The sequence below is a fragment of the Heptranchias perlo genome, chromosome 17, assembly GCF_035084215.1.
Source record: "Heptranchias perlo isolate sHepPer1 chromosome 17, sHepPer1.hap1, whole genome shotgun sequence".
Lineage (NCBI taxonomy): Eukaryota > Metazoa > Chordata > Chondrichthyes > Hexanchiformes > Hexanchidae > Heptranchias > Heptranchias perlo.
Genome location: NC_090341.1, coordinates 59,890,830 through 59,917,919, shown reverse-complemented (window position 1 = coordinate 59,917,919; position 27,090 = coordinate 59,890,830). Strand labels below are relative to the sequence as shown.

Below are 27,090 nucleotides of genomic sequence, written 5' to 3'. Positions count from 1 at the left end.
CTGATGGCTGCAACACGTCCATTTGAACTGGGAGTGTTTCCCCCAGTGTGGGAAACAGTCTCAGTCAGTTGCAAAATCCCATCCCTGCTAAAATAACAGGTCAATCAGGTCTGTAAACAACCTGAAGTACCTGTTCAATTACTTTAAGTGGCCCCCCGCCGGCTCTAATTGCCGGCGGGAGTCCCACATGCGGGGGCTGCGCGCGCATGTCAGCGCGTCAGTGGGGAAACCCGGAAATGGGACGGGTTGGAGTCGGGCTCCAGACCCGCCCCGGGAATCCCCAATTTTCGCAGCCCCCCCCCCCCGGGCCACGAACGCACCCGATCGCGGGTGCAAAAATCGAGCCCATTATATCTGTGAGACCTGAATTTTTCAGTTTCAGTACGATGTGCAGTGTTTTACCTTGGATCAGTCATATGCAATGTTGCTGTATTATAATGACGAACAAACCTCTGTCATGTTTAGACTGCGGTAAAAATCAGAAACTACACCCCAGCTCCCAGACTACCTGTGAACAATGTCACAGGAGATTACATAGAATTTATAGCACAGAAACAGGCCATTCGGCCCAACAGGTCTATTCCAGTGTGTATGCTCCACGAGCCTCCTCCCACCTTACTTCATCTAACCCTATCAGCATAATCTTCTATTCCTTTCTCCATCATGTACTTATCTAGCTTTCCCTTAAATGTATCTATGCTAATCGCCTCAACTACTTCTTGTGGTAGCAAGTTCCACATTCTAACCACTCTCTCTAGTTCACCAGACTGATTCCTGGGACGGCGGGATTGTTGTATGAGGAGAGATTGGGTCGACTCGGCCTGTATTCACTCGAGTTTAGAAGAACGAGAGGTGATCTCATTGAAACATACAAAATTCTTACAGGATTCGACAAGGTAGATGCAGGGAGGATGTTTTCCTGGGCTGGAGAATCTCGAACCAGGGGTCACAGTCTCAGAATAAGGGGTAGGCAATTTAGGACTGAGATGAGGAGAAATTTCTTCACTCAGAGGGTGGTGAATCTTTGGAATCCTCTAACCCAGAGGGCTGTGGAGGGTCAGTCATTGAGTACATTCAAAACAGAGATCGATAGATTTCTAGATATTAAAGGCATCAAGGGATATGGGGATGGTTCAGGAAAATGGCACTGAGGTAGATCAGCCATGATCTTGTTGAATGGCGGAGCAGGCTCGAGGGATCGGGTGGCCTACTCCTGCTTCTATTTCTTATGTTCTCTGGGTAAAAAAGGTTCTCCTGAATTCCTTATTGGATTTATTAGTAACTACCTTATATTTCTGGTCCCTAGTTTTAAGGCTCCCCCACAAGTGGAAACATCTTCTCTACACCTGCCCTATCGAACCTCTTCATAATTTTAAAGATCTTTCAAATTATCTAGAGACCAACTGGAGAAAAGAGCCCCAGCCTGTTCATTCTTTCATGATAGGTATAACCTCTCAGTTCTGGTACCATCCTTGTAAATCTTTTTTCACCCTCTCTAGTGTCGCAACATCCTTTTTGTAATATGGAGACCAGAACTGAGCACAGTACTCTTAATTACTTTGACTTGCAGCCACTTGCATATTTCATGCTTGCCTATATAATAATCAGCCTGTATAGTAAACTGTACCAACATAGGGGTTATAGGGAAAAGTTAATTTCACTTTCGACGAGTTTTGTGCCAGAGACAGACAACAGCCTCCCATTAGTCACTGCATCAATAGATCTGATAAGCTACTGATGCAGCGACATAGGGGAGCAGCAGCAGAAAAGGATTTGGTCAGTTGCGTGTATAACACAGGTGAAAACCTATTGCCATGTTTAATGATCCATATTGAAGGATTCATTTATGTCACAACTGTAGCATCAATGCTACAGTGGTTACACTTCATATCACAGCTAGTTATAGTATAAATACAGTTGACTATACTTTCAGTCAATAGTATCTAACTTGAGAGAAGTGATTGGTCTAAATGCAGAGATCTACAAGTAAAAGTGTTGGAAATACAAAAAGGGTACGGTAGCAGAGTGGCTATGTTACTGGACTAGTAATCCAGAGGCCTGGACTAATAATCCGAGGTAATGAGTACAAATCCCACCACGGCAGCTGGGGAATTTAAATTCAATTAAATAAAATCTGGAATAAAAAAACTAGTATCAGTAATAGTGGCCATGAAACTACCGGATTGTCATAAAAACTCATCTGGTTCATTAATGCCCTTTAGGGAAGGAAATCTGCCAGCTTTACCCGGTCTGGCCTGTATGTGACTTCAGACCCACAGCAATGTGGTTGATTCTTAATGGGCCTAGCAAGCCACTCAGTTGTCAATAAGGTGGCTCACCGCCACCTTCTCAAGGTCAATTAGGGATGGGCAATAAATGCTGGCCTTGCCAGTGCCGCCCACATCCCATGAATGAATAAAAAAACATACACAACAGGCCCTGCAACCAATGGCCACTGGATGGAATTCAGTTTGTAACGTTCAACGTTACAAAATATTAAGATATTACATGTTTGTACTGTTACATAAAACACATGAGTATGAAGAATACAATACACAAGACATTAATCTGCAGGTGGGGGTGAGTCACAAGGTCTAATGCCACTCAGTGGTATATTTCCCATCACACTACAGTGTCTGGATGTATTTTCAGCAAACTCAATGATTCAGTTATTTTAAGTTGTTTTCTTTCTGTTTAAATGTTTTTGCTAAAGATACTCACCTGTCCCCGCCAGTAAAGGGTCCATACCCTCAACGGTGTTTGCACTGCCTATGTGGGTCCTATATCACTGTTGCCAAGAGGGTGTGGAGCAGGTTTATTCCCAGGCCTCCAATGATGCTCACTTTGGGAGGCATCCTCCACCCCACCCCCCCCCACCCCCATATCTGATTTCCCTCTTCCTGTGCAGAGAGGCATCAGGGCCTCTGCCTGGTGAAGATCACAGCAGGGACTCTCTATTCCATGGTGATATGTGCCCCAACAAACAGTACCATTCCCAGGTTGCTGTAACTTCAAAGAATGTGTAGAGATAGCTTCACAAACAAACTGAACAAGTGAAATAGAACATATCAGGATAAGTCAACTGAATAATACCAGAAAACTTAGCGATAGCTTTGGCTCTCAGCTCATATAGGCCAAGTGGTTTCAGCAGCGCTGCCACTTCCTTCCAATCAGCTGCTCGGGCCACTTCAGCAGAAGGGTATCTCTCCAGGAAGTCCCACAGCACAGGGATGGCCTTTTTACCTGATACAAGGAAAAGAATCATGTTATCAGAATCATTTCAAAGTAACATCTAAATATTTGTGATGAACGAGGTGCCAGATAGCAAAGCTGGGCAATGGAATACTTTTCCAATGTTTGCATCCAGTGTCATCACCAAACATTCCCAGGGCAGGCAAAGAACAGGTTAAACACAGACTGAAACTCCCTCCTTTCTCCCTAAAATTCTATACATTCCATTTCCCACATCAGGCATTTTGTGTCTGATAAATTTTGGGCAGTTTTGCATTGTGAACTTATATCCCTTTAGGAAATGGGTTAAGATAACTCAAAATCTGTGTCAGTGAGCACCAGTCTGGGCTGGACTGGAATCCAGGTGCCAGAGGAGAAAGGACAGTGTGCTCACCCCAGTGTAACAGCCACTGCCTCCTTACAAGAATGTTTTGAAATGAATATTGCTGATGTTAGTAAATTTCCTGCAGGATTATTGAGAGTTTGATATTAATATACAACTTTTTGCTTTTTATTTTGTAGCCTACAGTTTTTTTTATTTTTCAGGCTGCATTTATTGGCCATCCCTAGTTGTCCTAAGATGGTGGTGATGGGCCACTATCTTGAATCGCTGCAGTCCTTGTGAAGGTGCTTCCTCGATCTTGGTATTCCCTTCTCGCTTTACATTATGGCCCATAGCATTAGGTGAGAGGATCGTCTGCCGGCCAGCATTCTCAGTGGGCTCTGCTGCCTGGTAAGTGACACCCAGGATTTGCACAAGTGACCTGGCTTCCCAGGCTCCTAGTGGAGAAATGACCGGTCACCAGTTGGCACCTCCCTCTAGTAACTCGCTCGAAACAGGAAACTCATTTTGTGGATGCGGTGTGGCACCGTGGGCACAAGCCATTCGACAGCACGTAAACACCACAATCAGAGCGCGCCTGTTAGTCTAAAAGTTCTCACAACCGTGAAAGAGATTTTGATCCCAGCATCAATAAATCAGTCTCGATAGGACTGCTGCTGGTGCTAGCTGTAGCTGACTAACCCAGATCTGAACCTCTCGCTGATAGCACCTAGTTCTCTAGTGTCACTCACTCAGTACAGCCAACTCACCAGAGGTTTTGTTAAGAAATATAGTTGCAACAAGAAGCTTCCAGGGATCATGAAAGAGTGTCTCTTGGACCAGGTTAAATGGTGATCGAGGAGGAGTCCACTTGGCGAAGGCTTTCCGTCTTGGAGGGCTGGTTGCTGCAAAAATCCACTGAAGGTTCATAACATGTTGTCAGTCCAATTTCACATTATATAACTAACTCACAGCTGAATAAAGATTCAAGCTTCGTACCTTCTTTGGAATATTTACTGGAAAAGTATGGGCTGGTCTTCCTCCTGTCCAACTTCACTCTTGGAGAAGGATGATTTTCTGTTTAACAAAAGGACCCAGTTGGGTGTGAGGAGTAATGAGATCTCTGGTATTTGTAATTAGCTGGGGTAGAGGATGGCACTGTCAAATGGCAGTTAAAAACTCACTTTGTAGTAATAATTCAATTTTAAAATCAATCTGAAGCAAATAGTAGCAGTGAATGTGACAATGAGACTGCCTTTTTGAGTTGCTACCTCCCCTTTTCCCCAGTTAGCCGCTCCATCCACAGCCCAGAGGTCTTGTGATCCCAGCCTCCACCAAGGACACCCTACCAGCCGCTGGGACGTACTCAAGGCCTTGGGTAGATTCTCACTCCACTTATTGCAGGAAAATGCCTGTCCTTCTCACAGCTGATTTTGGGGAATTGTGAGTATGAAGTTAGGTCCTACTCCTCAACGGTGCCACCTTGGTACACGTATACCTTGCAGGGAGAGCACTGAAGCAGAAGGACTGCTGAGCTCAGTGGGCGGCTCTCCCAGGTCTCTGCACATTTCCTGTTCCCATGCACATTACCGGGAAATGGCTAACAATAATATGCCCTGGTTTACAGAAACCAACCTTCAATTGAAACTTTCAAGACTCAGATCGATAGATTTTTGTTGGGTAAGGGTATCAAGGGATATAGAGCAAAGGCGGGTAAATAGAGTTGAGCTACAGATCAGCCTTAATCTAGTGAATGGTGGAACAGGTTCGAGAGGCTGAATGGCCTACTTCTGTTCCCATGTTCCTATGTAACAGGCTCGAGGGGCTGAATGGTCTACCTCTGTTCCAATGGATCAGGCTCGAGGAGCTGAATGGCCTACTCCTGATCCTATGGAACAGGCTCGAAGGGCTGAATGGCCTACTCCTGATCCAATGGAACAGGCTTGAAGGACTGAATGGCCTACTCCTGTTCCTATGGTCAGTAATTACTTTCCAGTATCTGATCCTGTTTGTGTCTCAGGTTGACAGAAACAGTATCAAAACGGTAAATGGCTATAGCAGCAAAGTACACCAGGGCATTGTGCTAAGCCAAAGGTTGGAACCTGAGCTCGCCTCATTTGGTAAGCTCCTGTGCACAGATTCAAAGTTTCACCAAAGGCAGGTTGGTACTTCGAAAAATCAATCCCCCAGGCCAACTCTTGTGTCATCTCCTGGTGTCTTTTACAAGGCATTACTGTAAGCCTGGCAGCAGATTGGCTGGTTCTGCCCCTTGGCAGAGGAATGGTGCATGGGTAGGTGGACTTAGATGTAGAAATAAAAGAGAATTACATTGGCCTAGTGGGAAAAGGCACAGCTCAGAATGGCACTATGCTATTCAGACCAGAAATCTCCAGGTTCAATTACTGATCTGTGCTGGGTTAACTGAGGCACTATAATTAGCCTCAGTGCCCCTGGGTTAGGGTGGGGGAGGGGGAGGGGGTTGGGGTGGGTCCCACTCATTCCATAAACAGCAATCTCTGCAGGCATGCATGGACAGCAGGTGAGAACAGGATCGGCCTGGATGTGATGCCTTTATGGTAGAATAGCCTGCCGATCTGTTTCGGCTCGTCTTAGGTACTGGAACACTGACAAGAACTGAAGTGCAGTGTGAGTCAGTACCTTCAGAGAGCAGAGAATTTAAACAAAATCCCCTTCAATCTGTTTAAGAAAAAAAAGAGAATTGAAAAGAAAAAGACACAGAACATTTCACAGCCATGATAGCAAATGTTGAATTATCCTTTAAAGGCAGTACCTTGTGTTTTCAGCAATGTAAACTTGTCCCCATCAGAAACCCTTGAGCTTCTATCTGAGTCTTCACAAGTAATCTCTGATTTTGAGCGATCTGTTTGTGAAGGACTCATGCCTAGTCTTGTATCTGATGCTCCAGGGAATGAGATGGCATCAGGGTCGTCCTCCTCGCTCGTCTGCACTACCTGCCTGTTAAACTCAGGTGCCTCAGACACAGGCTCGCCAGCTTCTCCTGCTTGCAGTTCCAGTGCATCCTTGCTTTCAAATGCCTGCTCCTTGGGAAGCTGCTTTTTGCTGTCTGCTGCTCGCTGTTTGGGCTTTCTGCTGCTGGCTTTCCTCTCTTCTTTGGGACTTGTTTTTCGTCTGTCAGCCAGTGTTCCTTCACCCAGCTCCCCCTCTTCAGTTGATGGGGATTTTTTCTGTTCCGCTCTTGCAGATGATTCTCTCCTGGAATTCTTTCTCAGTCTGCTCCGGTCTTGCTGCTTTGTGCCTTTTTCAGGTTTCTGCTTTGAGGTGTTTTTAAACTCTGCCTGCCTCTGCCTTTTGCCCGAACGGCACTTACGCTCGGTTTCAAGTCCCTCCTCTCTCGTGGCATTTTGTGGCACATGCGACAAAGGCAGTGGAAGGTTATCAGTCAATTTGCCGACACCTTGTATGGGTGAGGTGCTGGTCTGTAACGGTGCTGTCTGCAGCGGTGCTGTCTGCTTAGCCGGGGCAATCCTCCCCCGAGCACAGCCTCGCCAGAAGACGGTGAAGTTAAAGTATTTGGCCTTCAGGTTTTCCTCTCCAGTATTTCTCTGAAAGTAATTTTCCAGCTCCTTTGAAGATCGAAATCGCTTCCCCTGAGGACTAAATAAAAGAATGTGCATTTAGAATCATAGAATAGAATCATAGAAATTTACAACATGGAAACAGGCCCTTCGGCCCAACATGTCCATGTCGCCCAGTTTATACCACTAAGCTAGTCCCAATTGCCTGCACTTGGCCCATATCCCTCGATACCCATCTTCCCCATGTAACTGTCCAAATGCTTTTTAAAAGACAAAATTGTACCCGCCTCTACTACTGCCTCTGGCAGCTCGTTCCAGACACTCACCACCCTTTGAGTGAAAAAATTGCCCCTCTGGACCCTTTTGTATCTCTCCCCTCTCACCTTAAATCTATGCCCCCTCGTTATAGACTCCCCTACCTTTGGGAAAAGATTTTGACTATCGACCTTATCTCTGCCCCTCATTATTTTATAGACTTCTATAAGATCACCCCTTAACCTCCTACTCTCCAGGGAAAAAAGTCTCAGTCTATCCAACCTCTCAAGGGTTTATATGTAGATAAAGACAAAACAGTCCTGTTTTTTCACAGGAATACAAAGAGTAAACATTTGCTTCATTCACTTCCTCTCTAAAAAGGCATACTGTAAGTAAAATAATGTATATTAGTTGGTTTCCCGTGGCTTTGCAGACAGGAGTGTCATGACCACATGAAGCAGGGTTAGAGGGTGGGGGAATCATTGGACCAGGGTGTGTAGATGTAATTTGGCACCCATATTAAAATAATACATTTTGTCGTTACTTTTATATATTGCCATTATAAATTCCTATTTATAATGGAAACTTCCTATGTAAACTTATCATACTGTAATTACACCATCCTGTCAATGTTGCATTTTAAATGTGACGGGCTGCTGAATTGATTATTAAAAAAAAATTGGCTGTGTGGTTGATAGTGAGGAGGAAAGCTGTAGACTGCAGGAAGATATCAATGGACTGGTCAGGTGGGCAGAAAAGTGGCAAATGGAATTCAATCCGGAGAAGTGTGAGGTGATGCATTTGGGGAGGGAAAACAAGGCAAGGGAGTACACAATAAATGGGAGGATACTGAAAGGTGTAGAGGAACAAAGGGAGTGTATGTCCACAGATCCCTGAAGGTAGCAGGACAGGTAGATAAGGTGGTTAAAAAGGCATAGGGGATACTTTCCTTTATTAGCTGAGGCATAGAATATAAGAGCAGGGAGGTTATACTAGAACAGTATAAAACAGTAGTTAGGCCATAGCTTGAGTACTGCATACAGTTCTGGTCACCACATTACAGGAAAGATGTGGTTGCACTAGAGAGGGTGCAGAGGAGATTTACGAGGATGTTGTCAGGGCTGGGGATTTTTAGCTATGAGAAAAGGCTGGGGTTGTTTTCTTTGGAGCAAAGGAGCCTGAGGGGAGATTTAATTGAGGCGTTTCAGTCCTAAATTGTCTACCCCTTATTCTGAGACTGTGACCCCAGGTTCGAGATTCCCCAGCCAGGGGAAACATCCTCGCTGCATCTACCCTGTTGAACCTGTAAGGATTTTGTATGTTTCAATGAGATCACCTCTCATTCTTCTAAACTCTAGAGAATACAGGCCGAGTCTACTCAATCTCTCCTCAAACGACAATCCCGCCATCCCAGGAATCAGTCTGGTGAACCTTCGCTGCACTCCCTCTATGGCAAGTATATCCTTTCTTAGATAAGGAGACCAAAATTGTACACAATACTCCAGGTGCGGTCTCACCAAGACCCTATATAATTGCGGTAAGACATCTTTACACCCGTACTCAAATCCTCTTGTAATAAAGGCCAACATACCATTTGCCTTCCTAACTGCTTGCTGCACCTGCATGTTAGCTTTCAGTGACTCATGTACAAGGACACCCAGGTCCCTTTGAACATCAACATTTCCCAATCTCTCACCATTTAAAAAATACTCTGCACTTCTGTTTTTTCTACCAAAGTGGATAACTTCACATTTTTCCACATTATATTCCATCTGCCATGTTCTTGCCCACTCACTTAGCCTGTCTATATCCCCTTGAAGCCTCTTTGCATCCTCCTCACAACTCACATTCCCACCTAGTTTTGAGTCATCAGCAAATTTGGAAATATTACATTTGGTCCCCTCATCCAAATCATTGATATAGATTATGAATAGCTGAGGCCCAAGCACCGATCCCTGCTGTACCCCATGTCACAGTCTGCCAACCTGAAAAAGACCCGTTTATTCCTACTCTCTGTTTTCTGTCTGTTAACCAATTCTCAATCCATGCCAGTATATTACCCCCAATCCCATGTGCTCTAACTTTGTTCACCAACCTCCTGTGTGGGACCTTATCGAAAGCCTTCTGAAAATCCAAATAAACCACATCCACTGGTTCCCCCTTATCTATTCTACTAGTTACATCCTCAAAGAACTCCAATAGGTTTGTCAAACATGATTTCCCTTTCATAAATCCATGTTGACTGCCAAATCCTGCCAAATTTTCTAAGTGTCCTGTTATCACATCCTTTATAATAGATTCTAGCATTTTCTCCACTATTGATGTCAGGCTAACAGGTCTGTAGTTCCCTGTTTTCTCTCTCCCTCCTTTCTTAAATAGTAGGGTTACATTTGCTACCCTCCAATCTGCAGGAACCATTCCAGAATTTATAGAATTTTGGAAGATGACAACCAATGCATCCACTATCTCTAGAGCCACCTCTTTCAAAACCTTGGGATGTAATCATCAGGTCCTTGGGATTTATCGACTTTCATTAATTTCTCTAGTACTATTTTTTTACTAATATTAATTTCCTTCAGTTCCTCATTCTCACCAGATCCTTGGTTCTCTAGTATTTCTAGGAGGTTTTTTGTGTCTTCTTCTGTGAAGACAGACACAAAGAATTTGTTTAATTTCTCTGCCATTTCCTTATTCGCCATTATAAATTTTCCCATCTCTGACTGCAATTCTCCCATCTCTGTCTGGATTGGCTCCCAATGTTGAAGATAAACCTTCTAACTGCACTGCTTGAGTGTCCTGTCTGGAGCAGTGAAGTTTGAAGGGAAAGCAGTCATGTAGACTTGCATATGAGATTATAAATTTAGATTCCTCTTTAGAGCTAATTGGGTGGGGTATGACAGTCCTATATTTTTTTTATTCATTCTTGGGATGTGGGTGTCGCTGGCAAGGCCAGCATTTATTGCCCATTGCTAGTTGCTCTGAGAAGGTGGTGGGCCTCTTGAATCGCTAAGCGGTCTGATACAACTGAACAGCTTGTTAGGCCACTTCAGAGGGAGGTTAAGAGTCAACCATATTGGTGTGGGACTGGAGTCACATATAGGTAAGGATGACAGGTTTCCTTCCATTTAGGACATTAGAGAACCAAGAGCAGGAAGCTTCAGAAACTCGGCATCACCACCAGCATCAACTAAGCCTCCCCCGGTACCACGGTTGCAACCACAGGGAAGTCTATCGTCAATTTGTCCGACCACACCCTTCAACCAGACGAAATCAAAGTTCTCAGCCGAGGGCTCAATTTCTGCCCCACCACCAAAATGGACCCAATCAGTCTCGCGGCGGACACAGAGGAATTCATCAGGAGAATGAGGCTCCGGGAATTCTTCCACAAATCCCAAGATTTCAGCAGCGAACCCAATGAGACAATCAAAGATCCGGAACAGCAGACAGAGGGATCCACGGTACAGCAACCGAAGAAGAAAGAGTCAAATTGGACTCCTCCGGAGGGTCGCTGCCCTCAGCTTGACATATATGCTCAAGCTGTCAGGAGATGCGTCAATGCCAGATTTATCAGCCGCACTCACAAGACAGTCCAGAATGTCACCCGAGCACAACGCAACGCCATCAACGCTCTCAAGACCAACCGCAACATCGTCATCAAACCAGCGGACAGAACAGCATGGACTATTGCATAGAAGCATACCGACAACTGGACAACCAGGAACACTACAGACGGTTACCCGCAGATCCGACCAAAGAGCACACCCACCAGCTCAACAAACTGATCAAGACCTTTGATCCAGACCTTCAAAGCATCCTACACGCTCTCATCCCACGTACTCCCCGCGTGGGAGACTTCTATTGCCTCCCAAAGATACACAAAGCCAACACACCCGGACGTCCTATCGTATCAGGCAACGGAACCCTGTGTGAGAACCTCTCTGGATACGTCGAGGGCATCCTGAAACCCATCGTACAGGGAACCCCCAGCTTCTGTCCCGACACTACAGACTTCCTACAAAAATTCAGCACCCACGGACCGGTTGAACCAAGAACATTTCTCACCACGATGGACGTCTCCGCACTCCACACCAGTATCCTCCACGATGACGGCATCGCTGCAACAGCCTCAGTACTCAACACCAACAACAGCCAATCTCCAGACGCCATCCTACAACTCATCCACTTCATCCTGGATCACAATGTCTTCACCTTCGATAACCAGTTCTTTACCCAAACACACGGAACAGCCATGGGGACCAAATTCGCACCCCAATACGCCAACATTTTCATGCACAAGTTCAAGCAGGACTTCTTCACTGCACAAGACCTGCAACCAACACTATACACCAGATACATCGACGACATTTTCTTTCTATGGACCCACGGCGAAGAATCACTGAAGACACTACACGATAACATCAACAAGTTCCATCCCACCATCAAATTCACCATGGACTACTCCTCAGAATCGGTTTCATTCTTGGACACACGAATCTCCATCAAAGACGGGCACCTCAGCACCTCACTCTACCGCAAGCCCACGGACAACCTCACGATGCTCCACTTTTCCAGCTTCCACCATAACCATGTCAAAGAGGCCATCCCCTATGGACAGGCCATGCGAATACACAGGATCTGCTCAGACGAGGAGGAACGCGATGGACACCTACAGACGCTGAAAGACGCCCTCGTAAGAACGGGATATGACGCTCGACTCTTCGATCGACAGTTCCGACGGGCCACAGCAAAAAATCGCATAGACCTCCTCAGAAGATAAACATGGGACACAACCAACAGAGTACCCTTCGTCGTCCAGTACTTCCCCGGAGCAGAGAAACTACGCCATGTTCTTCACAGCCTTCAACATGTCATCGGTGACGACGAACATCTCGCTAAGGCCATCCCCATGCCTCCACTACTCGCCTTTAAACAGCCACCCAACCTCAAACAGACCATCGTTCGCAGCAAATTACCCAGCTTTCAGGAGAACAGCGTCCACGACACCACACAACCCTGCCACGGCAACCTCTGCAAGACATGCCAGATCATCGACAGATACCACCATCACACGAGAGGACACCACCCACCAGGTACATGGTTCATACTCCTGTGACTCGGCCAACGTTGTCTACCTCATACGTTGCTGGAAAGGATGCCCCAGAGCATGGTACATTGGCGAGACCATGCAGACACTGCGACAACGGATGAACGGACACCGCGCAACAATCGCCAGATAGGAGGGTTCCCTCCCAGTCGGGGAACACTTCAGCAGTCAAGGACATTCAGCCTCCGATCTTCGGGGAAGTGTTCTCCAAGGCGGCCTTCGAGACACACGACAACGCAAAATTGTCGAGCAGAAATTGATAGCCAAGTTCCGCACTCATGAGGACGGCCTCAACCGGGATCTTGGGTTCATGTCACGCTACATGTAACCCCACCAGCAAAAAAAAGTTATCTGTTTTTCATACAACTGGTCATTCTCTCTCTTTCGCTGCCTTTCGGGTGTCTTTCTCTCTCTCTGTCTATCTTTGTGTTATGACCGCTTGTGTATTCAGTAGTCTGGGATATAATGTTTCTCTGTCTGATTGCTTTGATTATATTGCTTTGATTATATCTATGCCGAGGTGTGATAAAGGGCAGTTGGAAAGATTATCTGTAATCACCAGGCATTGTTCTCTGACTATATATGCTGTGCATTTACGGAATCCTACACTCACCTGACGAAAGAGGAAAGCTCCGAAAACTTGTGATTCCAAATAAAGCTGTTGGACTATAACCTGGTGTTGTAAGACTCCTTACATTTGTTCACCCCAGTCCATCACCGGCATCTCCACATCATTCGAGAACCAGTTGGTTTTATGACAAAACAACAGCTTCAAGGTTACTACTAAGTTTTCTTTTTTCTAGACTTTTTAAGAACTGAATTCAAATTCTCAAACTGATATGGTGGGATTTGAACTCACGTTCTCTGGATTATTAGTCCAGGCCTCTGGATTACTTGTCCAGTAACATAACCACCACTACATAACCACTAGAGGTGCCCTCTAGACTGCTTTCTCTCTCAGCATAGCAATTTCTCCCAAGACGATGCACGTAGTCTTATCTACTTGTTATGCCCCTCCAGCGCTGAGAATACTTCAATGTAAACTCTCCCTCCCAGTGCCCGACATCATGGAGAGGAGATTTCAAATTAACAGCAAGAAGCAAGACTGAAGTTGGAAGAGTGAGCTGCCATTTAAATATTGCAGTACTGGAGGAGCAGAACAACTGCGGAGAGGAATGGGCAGGTTGAAGTGAAAAAGAAGAGAAACTGAACTTGTGGTTGTAGCTGACATGAAGAGGAGAGTTTTGGTGGATAGAAGATCTGGGATTTTGACCCTTGTTTCATACAAAGGTCATGGATTTTTCCAGCTTTCTGTTGGAACTTTGGGAGACTTATATGCAAGTACATACAGTGGAACCAAACCGAAGGTACCTCGTACCCGGTAGCAGGTAAGTTTCTTCCCACTTGCCTCATGTTTCTCCTATCCTCTTCTTAAAGTAGTGATTAACGTGTCCAGCATCTTGTTTAAGTAGCCATTCCGCATGTGGGAACCTGGGCAGTAAGTGCCTGCAGGCTATCCAACTGCACAGCTATCACAGTCAAACCTCATTCTCCTCTATCAAGTATCCATGTCAGGTATGGTATCATAGTGGTTATGTTACTAGACTAGTAATCCAGAGGCCTGGACTAATAATCCGGAGTCATGAGTTCAAATCCCACCACGGCAGCTGGGGAATTTGAATTCAATTAAATAAAATCTGGAATTTAAAAAAAAACTGGTATCAGTAATGGTGGCTATGAAACTACCGGATTGTCATAAAAATCCATCTGGTTCACTAATGCCCTTTAGGGAAGGAAACCTGCCGTCCTTACCCGGTCTGGCCTATATGTGACTCCCACAGCAATGCGGTTGATTCTTAATTGCCCTCTGAATGGCCTAGCAAGCCACTCAGTTGTACAATCTCACTAAAAAAAGTCACACTGTGGGAGAACCTTCACCACACGGACTGCAGCAGTTCAAGAAGGCGGCCCACCACCACCTTCTCAAGGGCAATTAGGGATGGGCAATAAATGCTGGCCTTTCCAGTGACGCCCACATCCCATGAATGAATAAATAAAAACATATGGGTACTTTTTAGCAGGCCTCACTGGACCAGTGATCAGGAATAGAACCCCAACTGATTTTTCCCCTTTCCCAGCCCAGGAACACTAATCCCAACTGTATCAGCCCACTGCCACCCTGAAATCATCTAACACAACACAGACCACATATTGAACCTGGGACCTTCTTGAACTGTATGGCTCATTTGCACATCAGGCAGTAGATTTACCCATTGATCAATTAGTGGAGGCCCAGTTAGGAGATCATGGGGGAATAATAGGTTCCTGTGGATGGATGAGTTAGATGGCCTGAATCGCCTTTTTAATCTGTACTGATCTTTGAGAAGTTCTTTAATATTCCAGTGTCTCTAGCAGTTGGTTGGGAAGAATAAAGTGCAGATACAAGTTTTGTTTTTCTCTTCCCTTCCTTGGCTGTGACAACAAACCGGCAACCTGCTCCCTGTCTTCTGATGATGGCACTTTTGAACTAGCCCCTTGAATGGGCATGACAGTGCCCCGAGTGTTACCCTCCAATTTTCTCCTCTGCCCTCCTCCTGATGGTATGGTCAAGATTAGGTTGCCCACTATATGGGGGACTTCCCTTACAATTAGGAGGCACAGTGCTCTGGTCCATTAGTGAAGCACATCCTCATTTGTGCAGAGGTCTCAGTTCTGGGAGGGCCCTCGTATTAAAATGCTGAGATTAGTGAGCCCATGGACTTTAGGGCCCCCTAAATTAGCTGTAAAAATGTTACATTTCTTTATACCATGCTTGTGTAACAAAAGAAGACACTGCCTGTAGTTTCTTTAACAATTAGATTATCTCCCACCTTATAATGTAAATGTCGGATTTTCCTGCTGACTTCCCAGTCTGTCTTTCTTTCACTATTCTCTTCCATCCTTCTGGAAGTTCAGGGTAACATCCGTGGGATATTTCAGGATCCACAGCCTGAATGATAGGCCCAGCTTCAGACAATAAAGAGTTTGTGTTTCCTGCGTCTATCAATTCAGGGTTCAAGACATCTTCCTTCCGGACATGGTGTTCATCTTTGCTGATCTCATTGCAAGGAGGCACTTCCATCAGGCAAACTTCTTTTTAATTCTTCTACTTGCTGAAAATAGAGCACAATTAATTTGATTCATATTTCGTTTTCCGCAAAATTTTATTTATTCTTTCTACTGGATTTTATACTTATCGTGATGAGGGATGTCAATGATGGTTATAATGGGGGTTTGGGGTCTGTATCAGTCACTCCTGAGTCAGACATAGCACGGACTAGGTGTAGAGCAAAGCTCCCTCTACGCTGCCCAGTTAAATATTCCATGGGCTAGGTGGACGGCAAACTCCTTCTTTATTACCCCAACAAGATGCCTTAACCTCAACTTCTGAAAATAATTGGCATGCCCCACGCTACCCTTGTGGGCCTCTCTGTGCTAATTAGTGTCAAGCTATAGGCGGTTCCATGATATAGACTCACCCATTAGAAATTGGGCTGAGACTTTCCAAACTTACTTCACACGGGACATCCATGTCTACTAGCGAGGAGACTTTCATCGCATTACTCTCAGCTGGTGAAAGAGGAGCACCATGCTAACCTACTGTCTTAATCCACAGAAAGTGACTTCATTAGTAACACTGGACTTATATCACACACTATCTTATGCTATTGTAAATAATTGTAAACAATTTTACAACACCAAGTTATAGTCCAGCAATTTTATTTTAAATTCACAAGCTTTCGGAGGCTTCCCCCTTCGTCAGGTGAACGATGTGAAAATGAAATCCTCGAAATGAAATCGCATTTATATGATTTCATTTCGAGGATTTCATTTTCACATCGTTCACCTGACGAAGGGGGAAGCCTCCGAAAGCTTGTGAATTTAAAATAAAATTGCTGGACTATAACTTGGTGTTGTAAAATTGTTTACAATTGTCAACCCCAGTCCATCACCGGCATCTCCACATATTGTAAATAAGACACCTTTAGAGTCCTGATACTATTCCCGACAGCAGGAGAATAACTAACAATGTCGTAATTGATAAACTGCTCAAAATATTCTCATGATATGAGAAATATAGAAGAAAATTGCAATTGTTATTTTAGTTCAACTTACTAAGTTATGAATAATTTGTCACGGGTAAAACAAATTATTCATAACTTAGTAAGTTGAGGGAGTCTAAAGAGTTAGGCCCACAGCTCTAGCTCTCGACAATCATCCGTGCATTCTGTCAGGTACAAAACTTTTTACAGGACAGGCAGATTAGATGGGTGATTATGCCTAAACATTTGCACATTATGGGGTAAAATTTCCATGGGGGGAGGGTTCTCCTGGTAATTTCAGCAGAAACCCTGGAAAAACGGCATATACCGCTATTTCCACCGATCTTCCTCCTGAGTTACAGAGAGAGATCAGAACCCCCCCCTGCCCCAATATAAATTTTATCCATGAAGTAAAATTAGAAGAGCATACACAGCATGTTTTACTAGATCCCTCTCCCTGGCCACAGTCTGAGGCTGAACTCGAAACCTCGGTGTCCTATTTGACCCTGAGCTGAGCTTCCGGCTCCATCACCAAGACCGCCTACTTCTACCTCTGTAACATCGTCCATCTCCGCCCCTGCCGCAGCTCATCTGCTGCTCAAACCCTCATCCATGCCTTCGTTATCTCTAGACTCATGCTATTCCCATGCTCTCCTGGCCAGCCTCCTACCTTGCATCCTCTGTAAACTTGAGCTCATCCAAAACTTTGCTGCTTGTATCCTAACTTGCACCAAGTTCTGTTCACCCATCACCCCAGTGCTCGCTGATCTACATTGGCTCCCGGGCCGGCAATGCCTTGATTTTAAAATTCTCATCCATGTTTTCAAATCCCTTCATGGCCTTGACGCTCCTTAACTTTGGAACCTCCTCCAGCCTTACAACCTTCCGAGATCTCTGCATTCCTCCAATTCTAGCCTCTTGCGTCTTCCCGATTTTCAATGCTTCACCATGCCTTTCCTTCAGTTGTCTAGGCCCTAAACTCTGGAATTCCCTTCCTAAACCTCTCCGCCCCTCTCCTCCTTTACTGTGCACTTTAAAACCTACCTCTATCTATCCTAATATCTCCTTATGTGTCTCGTCTCAAATTTTGTTTGATAACGCTCCTGTGAAGCTCCCTGGAATGTTTTACTACATTGAAGGCGCTATATAAATGCAAGTTGTTGTAGATTAGAAATTTTTATTTAAACTTCAAATCCCTGTTCCTTAAATGTCTCAAAGTCCTTGATGCTCTCCGTAATGACACCTGGGTCAATTGGACATTGATGGCTAGGCCCCGTTTGTCAATAACATGGTAAAGCAGAAATCTACTAGAGTTTAGATAAAAGCAATACCCACTCAATCAAGACAAACAACTTTAAAGGAAGGTATCTTTCACAGTTGAGTACAGTGGTAACTCAGTTTCAAGATTCATCAGGTTGGATTCCCACTAATCTGTTTCCAGGTATCAACCTGTTTTAGGACAAGTCCAAACTGTGAGAAGCTTGATTGCAGGACCCCCTAATAGGACAAAAGCTCTGTCCTCTCCTCACAGCCAGATAACTAATATCAAATATTTCTGCCACAGATGTAATAGTCTTTAATGATTAGAGACAACACATATATCTGATCTATCACACTAGAATTTTCATTCTATCACTGGAGTAAGATAATTATAGAGGTAGATATTAAAAGCAGAAACGGCTTGCAAAGGAGAAAATCACAGAAAAATTCAGAGACTGGAAAAAATGTTTGTTTCCTTCACAGATGGCAATTATATGGCTGATAAGTTTTTATAGTGAAGTTTGATGGAGGAATGATTGGGCTGAAAGGGAAATTTGGGAAAATAGAGCAGAATGCCACAGTGAGTTGGCACAAGAGATTTACCCGTCACTTTAATAAAGCAAATTTACTGAAGCAGTCAGTAACTTGAGGTAAAAAAAAATCCAGACCTTAATAATATTGAAAGATGCAAACCTCTGAAAAAAAATTTGTAACACCACTTACCAACCTCATAGATAGAAAGAGGGATAAGGTCCTGCAGGAAGAGTTTAGGGAGCTAAGAAAGAGATTAATAAGTGGGACCTCTAAGGTAGTAATCTCCTGATTACTCCCAGTGCCACGTGCCAGTGAATATAGAAATAGGAGGAAAGAGCAAATGAATGCGTAGCTGGAGAGATGGTGCAGAAGGGAGGGCTTTAGATTCCTGGGGCATTGGTACAAGTTCTGGGGGAAGTGGGACCTGTACTGGCCGGACGGGTTGCACCTGAATAGAGGTGGGACCAATGTCCTTGCGGGGAGGTTCGCTAGTTCTGTGGGGGAGGGTTTAAACTAATGTTGCAGGGGGTTGGGCAGCAGTATGTAGCAATGGAAAGGAGAAACAAGGTGCACAAAAGATTGGGAGAGACAGAAAGCACTAGAGTAAGAAATAGTACAGTATTAGATGGGATCAGACTAAGAGAAAATACAAGAAGGTCTAAGATAGGTTTCCCGTGAGTGTGTGTAAATGCATAAAGCTTAGTAAACAAGGTTGGTGAGCTGCAGGCGCAATTAGCCACATGGGAATATGATGTGGCGATAACGGAGACCTGGCTCAAAAAAGGGCAGGATTGGGTACTAAATATTCCTGGATACAAGGTGTTCAGGAAAGATAGGGAAGGAAAGAAAGGAGGGGGGAGGGGTGGCAGTATTGATTAAGGAGAATATTGCAGTGCTGGAGAGAGAAGATATCCTTGAGGGGTCAAGGACAGAATCTATTTGGTTAGAGTTAAGAAACAATAGAGGTGCCATCACACTTCTGGGGGTATTCTATAGGCCACCAAATAGTGGGAAGGATGTAGAGGAGCAAATTTGCATGGAAATTACAGAGATGTGCAAGAACTATAGAGTAGTGATAATGGGGGACTTCAACTATCCTAACATGGACTGGAATAGGAATAGTGTAAAGGGCAAAGAGGGGGAGGAATTTTTGACCAGTACGTTTCTGCTCCAACAAGGAAGGAGGCATTGCTGGATCTGGTTCTGGGAAATGAGGTGGGCCAAGTGGAGCAAGTGTCAGTGGGGGAACAGCGATCATAGTATCATAAAGTTTAGATTAGCTATAGAAAAGACAAGGACCACTCTAAAGTAAAAATACTCAATTGGAGGAGGGCCAATTTCAATGGGATGAGAACTGATCTGGCCCGGGTAAATTGGAATCAAAAATTGGCAGGCAAAACTGTAATTGAACAGTGGGCGGCCTTTAAAGAGATGATTCGGGTACAGTGTAGATACATTCTCACGAGGGAGAAAGGTAGGGCAATTAAAACCAGAGCTCCCTGGACACCAAAAGAAATAGAGAGCAAGATGAAGGAGAAAAAAGGGGCGCATGACAGATGTCAGGCTGATAATACCAGAGAGAACCAGGCTGAATATAGAAAGTTCAGAGGGGAAGTGAGAAAGGAAATAAGAGGGGCAAAAAGAGAGTATGAGAATAGATTGGCAGCTAACATAAAAGGGAATCCAAAAATCTTCCATAGGCATGTAAACAGTAAACGGGTAGTAAGAGGAGGGGTTGGATCGATTAGGGACCAAAAAGGAGATCTATGCATGGAGGCAGAGGGCATGGCTCACGTACTAAATGAGTACTTTGCATCTGTCTTTACCAAGGAAAAGGATGCTGCCAAAGTCACAGGAAGTGAAGAGGTAGTTGAGATACTTGGATGGGCTAAAAATTGATAAAGAGGAGGTACTAGAAAGGCTGGCTGTACTTAAAGTAGATAAGTCACCCGGTCCAGATGGGATGCAACGTGGGCTGCTGAGGGAAGTAAGGGTGGAAATTGCAGAGGTACTGGCCATAATCTTCCAATCATCCTTAGATACGGGGGTGGTGCCAGAGGACTGGAGAATTGCAAACATTACACCCTTGTTCAAAAAAGGGTGCAAGGATAAACCCAGCAATGACAGGCCAGTCAGTTTAACCTCGGTAGTAGGAAAAGTTTTAGAAACGATAATCTGGGATAAAATTAACAGTCACTTTGACAAGTGTGGATTAATTAAGGAAAGCCAGCATGGATTTGTTAAATGATCGTGTTTAACCAACTTGATTGAGTTTTTTGACCAGGTAACAGAGAGGGTCAATAAGGGCAATGCATGTAGTTGATGTTGATGTAGTGTCAATGTTGATGTAGTGTTTCGGGACTTCCAAAAGGCATTTGATAAAATGCCTAATAGGCTTGCCATCAAAATTGAAGCCCACGGAATAAAGGGGGCAGTGGCAGCATGGATACAAAATTGGCTAAGCAATAGGAAACAGAGAGTAGTAGTGAACGGTTGTTTTTTGGACTGGAGGGAGGTATAGAGTGGTGTTCCCCAGGGGTCGGTACTAGGACCATTGTTTTTTTTTATATATATTAACGACTTGAACTTGGGTGTACAGGGCACAATTTCAAAATTTGCAGGTGACACAAAACTCGGAAGGGTAGTGAACAGTGAGGAGGATACTGATGGACTTCAAGAGGACATAGACAGGCTGGTGGAATGAGCGGACACATGGCAGAAGAAATTCAACGCAGAAAAGTGTGAAGTGATACATTTTGGTAGGAAGAATTAAGAGAGGCAATATAAACTAAAGGGGACAATTCTAAAAGGGGTGCAGGAACAGAGAGATCTGGGGGTATATGTGCACAAATCGTTGAAGGTGGCAGGGCAGGTTGGGAAAGCGGTTAAGAATGCACACGGTATCCTGGGCTTTATAAATAGAGGCATATTATGATGAACCTTTATAAAACACTGGTTCGGCCACAACTGGAGTACTGTGTCCAGTTCTGGGCACTGCACTTTAGGAAGGATGTGAAGGCCTTAGAAAGGGTACAGAAGAGATTTACTAGAATGGTTCCAGGGATGAGGGATTTCAGTTACGTGGATAGACTGGAGAAGCTGAGGTTGTTCTCTTTAGAGCAGAGAAGGTTGAGAGGAGACCTGATAGAGGTATTCAAAATCATGAAGGGTCTAGACAGAGTAGATAGAGAGAAACTGTTCCCATTGGCAGAAAGGTCAAGAACCAGAGGGCATAGATTTAAGGTGATTAACAAAAGAACCAAAGGCGACATGAGGAAAAACTTTTTTTTTACTCAGCGAGTAGTTGTGATCTGGAATGCAGTGCCTGAGGGGGTGGTGGAAGCAGATACAATCATGGCTTTCAAAAGGGAACTGGATAAGTACTTGAAAGAAAAAATTTGCAGGGCTACGGGGATAGGGCGGGGGAGTGGGACTAGCTGGCTTCCTCCTGCAGAGAGCCGGCACGGACTCGATGGGCCAAATGGCCTCCTTCCGTGTTGTATCCATTCTATGATTCTATATCTACCACATTTCAAAACTTGCGTCCCTCTCCAAAACATTATTTCCAGTTATTTACATGATAAAAGATTTTTTTTGTTTCACCTCCCACGGTGAATTTGCAGGATTTACTTAAGATGTACATATATCCTTCAATTATTTATATGATTACAAAACATATTTTTCCCTCCTCCTTGCTACCCACAATGGATTTGTCATTCTAGCTGAAGCAATCATTAGTTTTCACATTGCCTAAGGAGGAGGTTCTTACTATTGTCAAGTTTCCAATGATCAGCAATTGCACAGGGGGGCATTTGCCATTGTTTGGACCTGGTTGACTGACTACAATGTCTGTGGTCAAAACATCTCACAAACATCCACCTCTGACTCTCTGGCAAACATCTGTTTCCCTCAATGATGCAGAAAACCGCTCAGCCCGAACTACACTGGTAGCTTAATTCAATGCGATAAACTGTACAGAATACAGAAAAAAATAACTTTCATTTTTGTTTTCTTTCTGCTACTTGTGCCTCAATGATGCTTGTACAGTTTGTGGTTGCTACAGTATACTCCAACGTACATTGTCAGTGTAAAGTGCTATTAACAACACACTCGATTATTATAATCACTTATCAATAAGTCCCCAAGATTTAATGTTTGTACCCAATTGAGTACGTTTGTTTCTCTTTTAGTGTACGAATGCCCGTACATCCGTAGCACTGTCCCTGAATACAGGAACATAGGAATTTCTAGACGAAGAAAGACCAAGATCCATCTAGTCCTTCCACCATCCTGGCAAGCGCATAATACAATGATAATGGAGTTGTTGACTGATCATGGCTATCAATTAGTCTACCACAGACCCAGACATGAGGCGAGGAAAATCCCCAGTGGTGGAAATGATTTTAATTATGTATATCTCCCAATTCTAATCTGCAAGCTATCCATGCAGTTTTATTTAATGTCACTATACACTGCAGGAATGTATTGCCATTTCTTCTTAAAAAGCACTGTGATATTTGCTGAATTAATTTCTTTTTTTCCAACGAAGTGACTATTGACAATGTAGGCGACCTGCAAGATCAATGATGGCACACTACTTACTCCGCATGATTTAGAACTGGGGCAGAGTGTCAGGGTTCTCCCAGTTTCTCCGTCGCATCTGTTCTGACAATGTCACCTTCAACACCAGTGCTTCTGAAATGCCTTCCTTTTTCCTCAACTGAGGATGTCCCTCCACTGTGATTGACAGGGCCCTCGACCGTGCGACCCATTTCCCGCACTTCAGCCCTCACCCTCCCTCCCAGAACCACGTTCGGGACCCCTTGTCCTCACCTTCCACCTGGCCAGCCTACACGTTCAATGGATCATCCTCCGCCATTTGCAGCACGATGCCACCACCAACACATCATCCCCTCCCAGCATTTCAAAGGGACCGTTTCTTCCATGACACCCTGGTTCACTTTTCCATCACCTGCTCCCCTCTCCACGGCACCTTCCCATTGCAAGCACAGGAAATGCAACACCTGCCCTTTCACCTCTTCCCTTCCCACCATCCAGGGCCCCAAACACTCCTTCCAGATGAAACAGCGATGTACTTTTATTTCTTTCAACTTAGTATACTGTAGTCGTTGCTCATGATGCAGTCTCCTCTACATCGGTGAGACCAAACAACAGATTGGGTGATCGCTTTGCTGAACACCTCCATTCAGTCCACAAGCGTGATCCTGAGCTTCATGATCACTTACCACTTTAATTCTCCATCCCACTGTCCTCAGCCTCCTACACTGTTCGAATGAAGCTCGAGGCACACAGCACCTCATTATAACCTTCTGGACTCAACACTGATTTCAATAACTTCAGATCATAACCACCACTCCCAATTTTTTCAGACAGCAGGTTCTGCTGTTAACATTTACACATTCTTTGGGCCTATCTTTTGTTTCTTTACTTGTCCTGCCCACTTGTATCTTGCACCACCATCTGTTATTCTATTTAATCTCCTGCCCTCCACCTCATCAGAGACCTTCCCTTTTGTTCCTCCCCTCCCTCTGTTAAATCTCAAACCTTTTCCGGTTCTGATGAGAGGTCATCGACCTGAACCGTTAGCTCTGTTTCTCTCTCCACAGATGCTGCCTGCCCTGCTCAGTATTTCCTGATTTTATTACAGATTTCCAGTATCCGCAGTATTTTGCTTTTGTTTCAAGATGGAGGTGTTGGCGAAATGGCGGGGGGAGGAGGAGGGGGGGGATGGAAAAATTCAGCAACCTCCGGGGAGGGGAGGCATCATTAAAGCAGCTGGGGTTGTAACCCGATACACTCACTGCTAACCCACCCGTGGTTGTTGTTCCCCCCGAGTTGTGGTGAAGGTTTTCACCTCACGGCCCGCCGACACTCACCCACACAGGCTCAGCACCCGCCACCTCCACGGGAGAGCAAACCCCGCGCACGGCCGCCCCTCCAACTCTCGCGGGATTTCACCCCTCAACACCCGGCGGGCGGTTGGGAAGGAGGCGGTGCGCATGCGCCATCAACTGTCGGTTGGCTGAGATTGAAGGCCGGAGCCTCCGGCCGGTGGTAAAGTGACCGTCGTCGGGGCCGGGCGGCGGCGGCACACAGCCGGAAACATGCGGGCCGTCCCCACCTGGATAGACAGAGTACACGACAGGGAGAAGGTTGAACAGTGGTAAGGAGAGCTGTGGGCACTGCGGCCGAGCGCGCACTCCTCCGCCATCCTCCTGGTTGCGACGTAGCAACGCGGTCTCCAATGTAAACAGGCCGCGCCGAGCCGAGCGGAGCAGAGTGAAACGGGGATCACACCCGGGGAGGAGGAGGAGGAGGAAGGAGGGAGGGAGGAAGGAGGGAGGGAGGAAGGAGGGAGGAGGGGGGGGCGGCGGGTAGGAGGAGGAGGAAGGAGGGAGGAGGGGGGGCGGCGGGTAGGAGGAGGAGGAGGAGGAGGAGGGGGGTAGGAGGAGGGGGGTAGGAGGGGGGTGGGAGGAGGAGGAGGAGGGGGGTAGGAGGGGGGTGGGAGGAGGAGGAGGAGGAGGGGGGTAGGAGGGGGGTGGGAGGAGGAGGAGGAGGAGGGGGGTAGGAGGGGGGTGGGAGGAGGAGGAGGAGGGGGGTAGGAGGGGGGTGGGAGGAGGAGGAGGAGGAGGGGGGTAGGAGGAGGGGGGTAGGAGGGGGGTGGGAGGAGGAGGAGGAGGGTGGGAGGAGGAGGAGGAGGAGGGTGGGAGGAGGAGGGTGGGAGGAGGAGGAGGAGGAGGAGGGTGGGAGGAGGAGGAGGAGGAGGGTGGGGGGCGGCGGGTAGGAGGAGGAGGAAGGAGGGAGGAGGGGGGGGCGGCGGGTAGGAGGAGGAGGAGGAGGGGGGTAGGAGGAGGGGGGTAGGAGGGGGGTGGGAGGAGGAGGAGGAGGGGGGTAGGAGGGGGGTGGGAGGAGGAGGAGGAGGAGGGGGGTAGGAGGGGGGTGGGAGGAGGAGGAGGAGGGGGGTAGGAGGGGGGTGGGAGGAGGAGGAGGAGGAGGGTAGGAGGAGGGGGGTAGGAGGGGGGTGGGAGGAGGAGGAGGAGGGTGGGAGGAGGAGGAGGAGGAGGGTGGGAGGAGGAGGAGGAGGAGGGTGGGAGGAGGAGGAGGAGGGGGGTGGGAGGAGGGGGGAGGAGGAGGAGGGGGGGGGTGGGAGGAGGAGGGGGGGAGGAGGAGGGGGGGAGGAGGAGGGGTTAGGGAGGAGGGGGAGGAGGAGGCGGCGGGGGGGTGGGGTTAGGGGGAGGAGGGGTTAGGGAGGAGGGGTTAGGGGGGTGGGGTAGGAGGAGGAGGAGGGGGGTGGGGTAGGAGGAGGAGGAGGGGGGTGGGGTAGGAGGAGGAGGAGGGGGGAGGAGGAGGAGGAGGGGGGTGGGGGAGGAGGAGGGAGGAGGAGGAGGCGGCGGGGGGGGTGGGGTTAGGGGGAGGAGGGGTTAGGGGGGTGGGGTAGGAGGAGGAGGAGGGGGGGTGGGGTAGGAGGAGGGGGGTGGGGGAGGAGGAGGAGGAGGAGGGGGGTGGGGGAGGGGGGAGGAGGAGGAGGCGGCGGGGGGGGTGGGGTTAGGGGGAGGAGGGGTTAGGGGGGTGGGGTAGGAGGGGGGGTGGGGTAGGAGGAGGGGCGGGGGGGTGGGGGTGGGGTTAGGGGGAGTGGGGTAGGAGGAGGAGGTGTGGGGGGGGGTGGAAGGGAGGAGGAGGTGTGGGGGGGGGGGGTGGAAGGGAGGAGGAGGAGGGGGGGAGGGGGTTGAAGGAAGGAGGGAGGGAGAGGGGGGGGGTTAAAGGAAGGAGGGAGGGAGAGGGGGGGGGTTAAAGGAAGGAGGGAGGGAGAGGGGGGGGGGTTAAAGGAAGGAGGGAGGGAGAGGGGGGGGGGTTAAAGGAAGGAGGGAGGGAGAGGGGGGGGGTTAAAGGAAGGAGGGAGGGAGAGGGGGGGGTTAAAGGAAGGAGGGAGGGAGAGGGGGGGGGTTAAAGGAAGGAGGGAGGGAGAGGGGGGGGGGTTAAAGGAAGGAGGGAGGGAGAGGGGGGGGGTTAAAGGAAGGAGGGAGGGAGAGGGGGGGGGTTAAAGGAAGGAGGGAGGGAGAGGGGGGGGGTTAAAGGAAGGAGGGAGGGAGTGGGGGGGGGTTAAAGGAAGGAGGGAGGGAGAGGGCGGGTTAAAGGAAGGAAGGAGGGAGGGAGAGGGGGGGTTAAAGGAAGGAGGGAGGGAGAGGGGGGGTTAAAGGAAGGGAGGGAGGGGGGGGGTTAAAGGAAGGAGGGAGGGGGGGGTTAAAGGATGGAGGGAGGGGGGGGTTAAAGGAAGGAGGGAGGGGGGGGGGTTAAGGAAGGAGGGAGGGAGAGGGGGGGGTTAAAGGAAGGAAGGAGGGAGGGAGAGGGGGGGGTTAAAGGAAGGAAGGAGGGAGGGAGAGGGGGGGGTTAAAGGAAGGAAGGAGGGAGGGAGAGGGGGGGTTAAGGAAGGAAGGAGGGAGGGAGAGGGGGGGTTAAGGAAGGAGGGAGGGAGAGGGGGGTGTTAAGGAAGGAGGGAGGGAGAGGGGTGGGTTTAAGGAAGGAAGGAGGGAGGGAGAGGGGGGGGGTTAAAGGAAGGAGGGAGGGAGAGGGGGGGGTTAAGGAAGGAGGGAGGGAGAGGGGGGGGTTAAGGAAGGAAGGAGGGAGGGAGAGGGGGTGGGTTAATGGAAGGAAGGTGGGAGGAGAGGGGGGGGTTAAAGGAAGGAGGGGGAGTGGGGGGGGTTAAAGGAAGGAGGGTGGGAGAGG

The 27,090-nt window shown here is 47.2% G+C and overlaps 2 protein-coding genes across 12 annotated transcripts in view; one reads left to right on the top strand and one right to left on the bottom strand.

The window, feature by feature from the left end:
* The window catches only part of LOC137334338 (methyl-CpG-binding domain protein 4-like), a 120,186-nt gene extending 95,880 nt beyond the window's left edge, over positions 1-24,306 (bottom strand). For 6 of the 8 annotated variants that reach the window (XM_067999038.1, XM_067999044.1, XM_067999043.1 and 3 more), the window contains exons 1-6: positions 24,243-24,306; positions 15,340-15,621; positions 6,345-7,189; positions 4,553-4,630; positions 4,324-4,458; positions 3,094-3,243 (exon numbers count right to left, since the gene is read on the bottom strand). In XM_067999038.1, coding sequence (XP_067855139.1) covers positions 3,094-3,243; positions 4,324-4,458; positions 4,553-4,630; positions 6,345-7,189; positions 15,340-15,590 — 1,459 coding nt within the window. In that variant the 5' untranslated portion in view covers positions 15,591-15,621; positions 24,243-24,306. Of the gene's footprint in view, positions 1-3,093; positions 3,244-4,323; positions 4,459-4,552; positions 4,631-6,344; positions 7,190-15,339; positions 15,622-22,947; positions 23,097-24,178 lie in introns of those variants that run through there. The other 2 variants (XM_067999041.1, XM_067999039.1) reach the window with 2 other exon arrangements.
* ift122 (intraflagellar transport 122 homolog (Chlamydomonas)) overlaps positions 24,266-27,090 on the top strand; it is a 161,129-nt gene continuing 158,304 nt past the window's right edge. For 2 of the 4 annotated variants that reach the window (XM_067999036.1, XM_067999035.1), the window contains exon 1: positions 24,330-24,529. In XM_067999036.1, the coding sequence (XP_067855137.1) occupies positions 24,471-24,529 (59 nt within the window). In that variant the 5' untranslated portion in view covers positions 24,330-24,470. Of the gene's footprint in view, positions 24,530-27,090 lie in introns of all 4 variants that reach the window. The other 2 variants (XM_067999037.1, XR_010966127.1) reach the window with 2 other exon arrangements.